The 10734-nt window shown below is 37.5% G+C and overlaps 1 protein-coding gene across 1 annotated transcript; it reads right to left on the bottom strand.

Moving 5' to 3' along the window:
* Positions 1-547: 547 nt before the first annotated feature.
* Positions 548-6948, bottom strand: use1 (unconventional SNARE in the ER 1 homolog (S. cerevisiae)). Its single transcript, XM_067596928.1, has 8 exons — positions 6799-6948; positions 4885-4934; positions 4542-4620; positions 4122-4274; positions 3579-3594; positions 3419-3449; positions 2989-3151; positions 548-2003 (listed from the first exon to the last, which is right to left on the bottom strand). The coding sequence occupies exons 1-8, from the start codon at positions 6895-6897 to the stop codon at positions 1821-1823; spliced, it is 774 nt and encodes a 257-aa protein (XP_067453029.1). The 5' UTR covers positions 6898-6948; the 3' UTR covers positions 548-1820.
* Between the last annotated feature and the right edge of the window lie 3786 nt (positions 6949-10734).

A 10734-nucleotide genomic window follows, 5' to 3' on the forward strand; every position in this document is an offset into this window, starting at 1 on the left:
CCGTAATGAACATGAGAAACCACACCGCTGATGAAGTCATACTCTGTAGTTTCTGCAGATCACGCAGCAAGAGCATTGGCAAAGGCCAGAGAATGGAGGCGCAAACAGCTGTGATTTAACTGAGGGATGATGATCCTCCGCTGTGACACAACCTCATTTGGTCTCCTGGTGGCCTGCATACCTCGGCTTCCAGCAGGAAAAATACCCCCCAGGGATCCTAAAATACACAGCGAATGAGCGGGCGGGCCGGGCCTCGGATCCAGCCAGCCAAGCCAGCCAGCCGTGAGGTGGGGCAGCAGCCAGGGAGAGGGGAGAGAGGAAGGGCCAGGGGCAGAGCTGCAAGCCCGGGCAAGCTAGTCAGCTGCACAGGCCTCAGATGACAGTCAGACTAACAACACAGCAGGAATGTTAACCTGTTAGAAGCTTCTTCGGTATGTTTGTCTGTTGAAAATACACGTTTGCAGCACTGATTTCCCCCAAATGTTATCAGGCTACATGCAGCTGGAACAAAAACCTGACAAATACACAGATTACCCAGAGTCACATATGGTGGTGGCCGTGCTCAATTCTGTGGCCAACTGCCTTTATTTAGCCATACTTCAATCCTCAGATCACTTCTAAATGAGTAGTGGGGTTAATTTAGGATTCACGGCTTGATCAGGCCACCCAGGTCATGGAGGTCATTATTATCTGTCACTATTCTAAGTCCGTGACTGACACACGCTGGCCGCATGAAGTCACTGCATGAGGCGTTTTCAAAAGGACAGAGGGCGTAGTTTGGTGTTTCTGTTTATGATGATTTTACAGTCAAACAGGGCACCCACAACACACATAGTTACAGTTATTATGCAAAAACATTTAAAGGAAAACGGTTGAATAGTGTTTGATTAGCTTTCATACTCGGTGGTTACAATCCTTTAATGAGAACAAAATCTTACTTCATCAACACCTGCAGCCTCAACAGTCATCACAAACAACACAACCGACACCGCAACTATCATTACCTGATGATTATTTATGGATTAACCCAACAAAAAACATACAGACTCACATACAATGAACAGGAATGAGACTGAGTGATGGCATGCATGAAATCTAACAGCACAAAGATCGAAACCTCTTGACACTGAATGTCTCCAAACGATAACCAGAGGATGAAAAATGACTAATACTTGAAATCTGTTTTATAATTTGCAATAATAATTATTATTTTTAACACATTTACTATTATTTTAAGTAAAATTTTACTAGGTGTTCAATTAATTCAAAGCTACAGTTGACTCTCAAGGCTAATATACAGTAGATGGTGGACGGTCGATGAACTCTTTCAAATGTATGCATGGTGGAGAAACAAAGCTCAACAAAAGATGATCTTAACTTTAGCCCCACTTACTGAGAAAGTGCATACATGTATTAGATGGCTAGCAGCCTACCTGATGAGGATTAAATTAATTAAGGCTCAGTCCCTGCTGTCTGGGGTATTAAGACTATGTTGTTGCTCCCAAAAGCCTTTCAACAAGACGTTGTAGCTCTTTACCTCAATTTATGGTCTGTGCTGTTTCAAAAAAAAGGAATACTGATGCTTCAAACCACTTTCTGCCTTCTCAACGACCCTTCACCGGCTCACTTAGAGGAAGAATTTCAGTTTCAAAAAAGTGCAAATGTTTCAGTTCGTCAAGCTGAGCTGTTTTGGTTCTGACCGCTACTGATCTGTGTCACGCATACAGACATGCTGTATAGATCTACGAAGGCCTACGTCTTTACTGCTCTGTGAACACAGGAGGATGTAGAACTGAGAGTTCAGGATTGGTGCACGGTCATCATCTGAGTCTGGGGAAGATTCTGATGAAGAGGATCATGCTGATGAAGGTGAAGGAGACAAGGATGAGCATCAGCCACAGCAGCCAGTTGACGGACTTCTTGGTGTGCTGCTCCAATCGCTCCGACTCCGTCTTCAGCTTCTCAAAGTTCAGATCGGCCTGACGCATAGAGTGGCTCAGCGTCTGGGAGGGAGAAGGAGAACATAACTGGTGTAAATGTCAAGATAAGTATTTAGCACACAGACCTACAAGTCAGTTTATTCATAGATGGTACATTCACAGGCTGATTGTGTTGATTTATAAGCCGGTGTGAGTGTTATTTGTCTTATACTGCCCACTTGTGGACACAATCGGCTGAGACAACCGAGACTCTGTCTTATTAAGTAAGCTGCCATCTGAGCTAGAAAAATAGATTATTGCATTTGACAAAGATGGGGTAAAAAGAGGTAATATATTGAAAACATTAATTCCCTGACAATAGTTTGGATACCAAAGAAAAATGGGAATTGAATATTATAATTCCAGATGAATTGTGGGAGGAAATATTCAAAACTGGACACAGGTTAACAAAAAGCACAACATGGAGGAATTTGAATGTAACGTCAATATATTAAAACTCTACTTCTTATGTCAGAATATAGTAATTCCTCTCTGACTTATGTTGGAGAGGTTGCGACTTGGTAGGGGACTTTACCCAAAACTCCTACAGTATTGAGAAAATGTTCAAAAAGAGATAAAGTTGATTTGGGGTATTCATTTTACACTGAATCCAGCACTTTTTGTTCTTGGTAGACAATAATTTAGGTTATTTATTAAGAATTTTGCTTTTGATAGCTTAAAAAATAAGTTGAGTTGTTATATTTTATACATATGTTAAACAGATGCAATAAAAATAAAGTTAAAAAAAACTAATCAAAGTCGTAACCTGAAGCCTGAACAAACCTTCAAAAATAATTCCTGATAACAAATCTCACACAAAAATGAAAAAATGAGAAATATAAAAACATCTGTCCTCTAAAGAACTACAACACCCACATTACTCATAAGGATCACCTGCAAATGTTGCACCAGGCTTATTCTGGCAGGTGAAAATTCATCTTAGCAGGAACATATTTTATAGGCGAGTATTTCTGACTACGTTGGTACATGTGACAGTCTAACCAGTTACCTGGTTGTCCTCCTTGATGATGCTCTGTGCTGCCAGAGTGTTATTCTTCAGGTTTCGGGCCAGGTTGAGCATGTCCTCGGCCAGTTTCTCCTGCAGGTTGTGGTGGTGCTGCAGGACGGCGTCCAGCTCTGCAGCCGACTGACGCTCATCCAGAGGCAGACCTCTGCACAAGGTGGGACAGTCTGGTTAATATTTTGATTTTAGGCCTTTAACTGAGGCTTTTCTCTGCAGCCACGACAAGTAGACCAGACAACAACCAGTGATAAAATAACTCAATTAATAGTGTTTAACAGTGAGTGGTGACATAGAGCAAGCCATGGTGTCCTGACAATGTATGTAAGAATCAATCAGTAGATGTTATACACTGTTATGTACTATAAGTATTTATATACTAATAAATACTGACAGAAAATAATATGTAAAGTTTTACCTTCTGTTCCGTAAGTCTGTTTCCGATGTGCCTATCGAGAGGAAAGGAGAAAAATCACTTTTCTAAAAACCAAATCAGAATATTAGCTTGTTAAAAATATTAGCTGCCATTTTTCAGATATTGAATTGAAATTGGCTTTGAATTCAGAAACACTTCTTACCTTTGCCTGACAACCCCTGTAATGACAAAAAAGAACAACATTTATGGGAGAGACATGACACGCAGATTAATTACAGAAGCCTAACTAAGGTTTTTGCAGTATTTATGAAAATATTACTGACTATAGAGCTGCAATGATTAGTTGATTAGTCAATCACCAAAAAACATTAGTCATTTTGACTAAGACAAAGTCATATGTTGTTTTTTAAAAAAGGTCCAAAATAAACAACAGATTAATCAATGATGAAAATAATCACTAGTTGCAGCGTTAAGTAATTCACTGAACCGGCAGCTTTCAAAGCTAAACTCCAACTAGCCAAAAGGCAGTGTGTGTGTAATGTAATGTAAAGCCAATTGTAGATGGACTATGTGCTCAGAGTAGCACTAAATGTGAGACTTTACAGCTGGAGGTGGGATAAAAGTGTGATAAAACAATGCAGGTGTCATCCATCAGCTGTTATTTGTACAGTGAGGTAAAGCTCAGGAGTGACTTGCATCTTGACTTGTCTACATCTTTGCTCAGCAGAGTTTAGTCAATCCGTACCGTGCCGAGCAGCTCGTCTCTCATCTCTCCGGTACATCGGGCCTTCGTCTGCATGTGGACAGTTTTAGTGGCAGGCATCCTCTCATTGGCTATCGTGGGTGTTCGCCCTGGGGCGAGGAACTGATTAGCTAGAGCCTTTTCTGTTGGTGAGGACTGTTAACAACAACAAGAGAGCTGTGAGATCATAAATCTGTCCTGACAGGAGAAAGTTGAAGAGACTAATAAAAACAGTTTACGCATGCACTGATTGTTTTATGTTTTTAAAGTATTTAGGAAATGCAGTTGAAATGATGAATACAAAGAACAGATTACAGTTTACAACCATGTCATAAATATGAATGTGACAAACACAATGAGTACATAATACAGAACATGTAAACAATCTTGAAAATGATTGAACTGTAAAATATTGCCACTGACCAGTTTGTCTGCTTCTAGAAGTCCCTTCAGAAATTCTACTTTTCTTGTGTATTCAGTCAGGACTTCTTGTGTGGGTTTGCTGGAAAAAAGTTATTAACAAGTTATTAAATCTCTACAAATTAATCACTAAGCCGGGCAAAATACTGCAACTACTACTAAGTTCTATTTTGTTTAAAAACATTAGAAAAGTCAGCGGGAATCTGCTTGCATCAAAACTTCAGTCTTTAGTTGTTTTCAACATAGGCAACCCAGAGTCACTGCAAACATTTGACCACAACAACATGTGTGGTACAAATGAACAATAATAAAAATATTAAGACATGTTAAAGTTAAGTTGGGTTACCTCTGGCTTTTCCTCAGAGCCACCAACATCTCCTCCAGGGCACCAACATACTTAAGAAGACAAAGCACAAACAGTGATTGTGTACTACATTTTTGTGGATGATTATATAGTTTGAAACAGACATGAAGTTGAGCTGTGCCTGCATCTCAGTGCCTCTGTCATTTGCAGCCGTCTTGAAAAAGCCAAGACAAAGCAGCACTAAAGACCTGGACTCCTTCAAAAAGAAACCTATCCAGATGTTAGTCCTGACTGTCAACCACTTCAAAGATAAATAAATAAATAGAAATCTAGCTGTGATGAGAAAGACTGTGGTGTACAGCTTATCTAACATTTAACTTCACATTTCTAAACCAGATAAAACTGTAGACTGATAATAATTTGTGATGATCTCTCTCATCACCTCTGATCCAGTGACAGTCTTCAGGACACTTTAATAATGATGTTAAGTTTATAATAAGAAGCTAATGAAATACCAAGGTCATCAAATTATTTAGATAACACAAGCGTATACTCTCAGTTACCAGTTTTTTAGATACACCAAGCTAAAACTAATGTGGTCTAATACAACAGCACTGCAATAAATTCTACCTTCATGAAGGCTTTGATGTTTAGTTCTTGTTGAAACTGTTTTAAGGAGGAATTTATTCAACTTCATGGTCATTTAAGAGGCTTTAGTTTGTGTGATTTTAATGTTTTGTCTACTCTCATTGATGTTAATTGGGACAAAAGAAACACGTCTTGTACTGCAAATACAATTCAACAGCGCTGCAAACCAGTTACACCTGTCAAAACCAGTTTTAACAAAACCTGAACATTATAACCTCTTAAAGGACAGGTTCACAATTTTTCACATCTGTATGTGAACAGTGAAAGAGGTTTTCCTTGTTGTCATTATTCCTCCTGTCCATACTGGCTATTAAAAGATCCCCTTCAAATGTGCTTTCAATGTAAGTGATGGGGGACAAAATCCACAGTGCGTCCACAGAGTCACTGTAAATAAAAAAGCATTTAAAAGTTGATCTGAGGCTTACATTAGGCTTCAGCAGTCTGAGTTAGCCATATCAAGTGGATATCTGCCACATTTACAGTCTTTTTAGCATCAAATTCCCTCTTTGTGTTTCCTCGGACAATGTTTCTCTGTTGAGCTGCGGTAGAAGTATAGTAACAAAGAGAGGGACTAAAAAGACTGTAATGTTGAAAGATATCAACTTGATTTGACTAATTTGGAAGCTGAAGCATCATATTAGATTCAGATCAACTTTTAAATAGGCTACATTATTGCACAGAGGGAGGACTGTGGATTTTGGCCTCCATCACTTACATTGTAAGTGCATTATGAAGGGATCTTCTAATGGTCAGTATGAACAGGATGAATGATTGTAGAAACAAAACCCTATTTCGATGTTCATTTGGGCTCCTGACTGTTGTTTTAAGACAGACTTTAATAAAGGATCAGATCTATTTCAGAGCTTGTTATATTAGACTACATTAGTTTTAGCAAGGTGATGGTGCATCTATAGGAGGTGGAAACAGAGTGTAAAATTTGAAACTGTAGCTAAAGTCTGTTTACTCTCGAATAATCATATATTTCTTGAACGGATGTGAGTCATGTTTGTGCAGTTATCTGATTTTTGCAGCCATAACGTCACTGTGTGTAACTGTCTGCTTAGTAACACACACGGTGAGCATAAAAACGACAACTCAGCAGTACACTAGTTAGTTAAATTTGTTTTTGTGTGTGTGTCTTAGAGAGGAAAATGCTGCTAAAATGTGCCAGCTGAGAAAACCCTGTCAGTGGTTTCAGTGACGACGTGGCTAACAGACCGAGCTAACAACAACAGCATTCATGCTAACTTCAGCTCACTGAAGCTCAGAAAAAAAACGTAACATTCACTCCATGTTTTGTTGTTTTACCTTCTCCAGCCTCCATTCCGTCTCCACTCGTTTCTCCGACGCTATAGATTCACAGCGAGATAATAACCGGATAAAATTTATCTCTAGTCTTGAAGCCATGATTGAAACTGACGCAGCGTCGCAGCAGTTTGACGTCAGACTGGTTTAGGTGCGACGTGACGTAGCGCAGCAGCTTTTTTTTAAAAATGAAAATGATTTTGTCATAGTTATCATAAACATTAATAAAAAATATGTTAAATATGTTATAATATATTTATGTTATGTTAAATATGTTATAATATATTTTATTTTAATGTAAAGAGCCTAAAATTGATATTATCGTTAAATGTGATGATTATAATGTTTTTTTATTCACAAATATCGTTTTTCAAAGAAATTACCATCATTCTCTCTGTGTCTTCATGATTTCACATATTTTTTCAACTCTCTTAAATCTATTCAAAACAAAGAGTATATTTACAATCGATTATTATAATTATATTTATGAAAACTTAAATTGCCTTTATTTTAATATATTATTTATTGTACATATACTGTATATATTATATATATGTACCATACTTTTATTGTTGTTGTTGTTATTATTATTTTTATTATTTTGTCATCATGTTTGTCCATCTATTTTGTATTTCCTGTTACAAAACTTGAATAATAATTTCAATTCACAATGGTTGACATTTGGACTGTGATTAAATGGACTGTATTATGTCAAATAAAGTTTCAATTAAAAAAACAGCAATTAAAAACTACAAACTCTTCATTAAAAAATGGCTTGATTGGGGCGTTATCTTCTTAATTATAAAGGTCACCTTTTGTCATATAATGAATTCATGTCTCTGTATGAAATTTACATCCAACCACAAGATTATGCAATAATTGTTGATGCAATTCCAAGTGGTGCAGATTTTCACTTTATGCTCCGAAAGGCAAATACAGCATAATACCATCCATTGGTCCTTGCAACATATATATTGACAAATATTGTCCATTTATGAGACACAAAGCAACTCATAAAGATATTAAAAATATCATTCTAAGTTATTACATTATTCTGCTGCTGTAATCATTCCTTCTGTTGATACTGACCATTAGAGGATCCCTTCATAATGCTCTTACAATGTAAGTGATAAGGGCTAAAATCCACAGTCCTCATTCTGTGCAAAAATGTTTTTAAAAAGTTTATCTGAAGCTAATATGAAGCTTCAGTTGTCCAAATTAGTCAAATCAATGTTACAGCCTTTTAAGTGCCAAAGTATCTCTTTTTGTTACTATACTACCTCTGCAGCTCAACAAGGAAACACTGTCCGAGGAAATACAAAGAGGGAATTTGATGCTAAAAAGACTAAATGTGGCAGATATCCACTTGAAATGAATAACACAGACTGCTGAAGCCTCATATAAGCTTCTTGACTTGACTTTTAAATGCATTTTTGCACAGAATGACTGTGTGGACACACTGTGGATTTTGGCCTCCATCACTTAAATTGAAAGCACATTTGAAGGGGATCTTTTAATAGTCAGTATGAACAGGAAGGAGGAATGATTACAGCGAGGAAAACTTCTTTCACTGTTCATGTGGGCACCTGACAGTTGTTTTAAGACAGACTTGAAGAACTATGAACCTATCCTTTATGCCATATTTAGTATATATATTTAGACACCCTGAAACTTAGTCAGAATTGTAAAGGCCATAATAACCAAAAGTCGCATATGAGCTGAACCCTCGAGCAGCACTTCTTTTTTTAAATTGTTTTTTGTGATAAATTAAAAATTAAAAACTACATCCATCCAACACAACGGCCCTAGAAGTCTTTGCTGGGGATGGAAAGAGGCGTGATCTCACGCCAGGTGTCACATTTCTGGAGGTTTCCTTTCTCGGGGATCTTGACAATTAGGCCCTTGGTTCAATCACTGGGAATGTTTTCTCCATTCCAGATGTTCCTGAATAGGATAGTCTGGGCTCTTGTAGGTGTTAAGAGCTCAGCCTTTAGCATCTCAGCATGGTTGGAGTCGACACCTGCAGCTTTGCTGGTTTTCATGGCTTTGATGATCTTTATAACCTCCTCTGCAGTTGGGACACCAACATCGATGTTCAGGATATCAGCTGCAGGAGACGGGTTGGCTGGTTCATCAGGCTCTGGCTGATTAAGCACATCTCTGAAATGCTCAACCCAGCGTGCTGCTTCCTGGTGTTCTGTTGTTATATTCCTGCCAGATTTATCCAGTACAGGAGCTGAGGGCCTGGTGATCTTATAAAGGGTACTTTGATTTCCCCTTGTTGAGGCATTTTCTGCCTCTGTCACTAGTCCATCCACAAGAGCTTGTTTGTCCCCTCTGGCACTCGTTTTTACTTTGATTTTGTTGCGGTAGGCTTTTTGGATCTGGCGATGGAGTGGTGATTTTACACTCATCATCTCATATGTTTGATATATCTGTAACGTAAACTAAGGAGCTATTTCTTGCTTCCAATATATACAGTAATGTGCAAAAGTTCAAGGCACTTTAAATGTTTAGATTCTTATCCAGCAGGCAATACCAACCAAACTGTTAAATAATAGAAACATTTACTGGAGTAACTTGGATAAGAGTATCTTGCAAATGAGAACGACAGCAATTAGGTCAGAGAGAAGAAGAAGGCTAAAATTCAACCAAAGATTTAAAGAAACACTCCACTGATTTGACATGTCAGAGTAAATGTACTCGTCCTGTGGAGAACTAACATGCTTGAGAAAACAGTGGTATGATGTCTTCTGTGAATCTGGAGGAGCTTTGTCATGTCTGATAAAATAACTCATCACTTGAAAACGATTATGAGCCGTACCTGTTGGTCCTTGATGGTGGTTCCCTCTCATGTGATCCACCGCAAAACATCTGCCATTTTTTTTTTTTTTTTTAAAGGTGTATTTAGTTTCCCTTGTTTGTAAAATGTAGTTAAAGTTGTCTTTGCCTCGCCTGTTCTTTGGTGGTTGTTTTTCAAGATTTGAATCTAAGATAAGATTGAACGAAACTTTAGATTTCTGTGGTTTGTACTATATGAGCTCATCTGCCAAAGACAATGTGGTACGATGTGTTTTTGTAAAAGCTGAGCATCACCGAGTACAACAGGAAGGTGTGATGTTTGTTATGCCATTTTTCAGTGCACACACTCCTGTTACAAACACCACTGTTTACCTACATTTGACAGGTTCATCAACAGTGTGAACGGGCACCAAGTTACAGAGTTAACATTCACACTGAGATTAAGTAGATTTATCTAATAATATCCCTTTTTGTAAAGAATAAGTTGTGATGTCAGCCGTAATGATATTTTTTATGAGATGTGAAGAGACAAAAACAATAAAAGTTTTACTCTTTTACCACAGACTGAACATCAAATTGAGTGGACGAAGAGTTTCAAAACATTAGATACTTTCATTTCATGGTTATTAATTCTGATGTTTCTGTATTTGATGAAAAGCCATTCAGGGTTTAAAATCATATACTTTTCTCAATGTGTTGAAGAATACATTTTAACGCATGTTGTCTTTAGTAGTCAGAAATCACAGTTTGCTTTTTGGACTCAAACCCTGGACAAGATAGATGTGCATGTGTTTTTACATTATTAACTTTCACTGGACATTGTCGACTCGCCCATTAACACACATCATTTGTGTTATTATAATGCAAAAATGATTTTTTGTGCAACAGAGCAATGTATCAAAAACTGCAAGACTTAAACTTCAGACACTACTCTTCTGTCTAAATGTAAAAATATAAATATATTGTGAATTAATTTGTCAATGTGCATCAGATTAGTTGTCAAAATATTGGTGTTAAGGGCCTCAGTCCATCTGTTAACCCTTTTTGGAAGATCTAAATCATGAAGAGTTAAAAAAAATTTTAATTACTCAATTAAAGTATTAATTGAGCTTAGGATATCATCATCATCATCATCAT

This window comes from Thunnus thynnus, chromosome 8 (genome assembly GCF_963924715.1).
Source record: "Thunnus thynnus chromosome 8, fThuThy2.1, whole genome shotgun sequence".
NCBI classification, from domain to species: domain Eukaryota; kingdom Metazoa; phylum Chordata; class Actinopteri; order Scombriformes; family Scombridae; genus Thunnus; species Thunnus thynnus.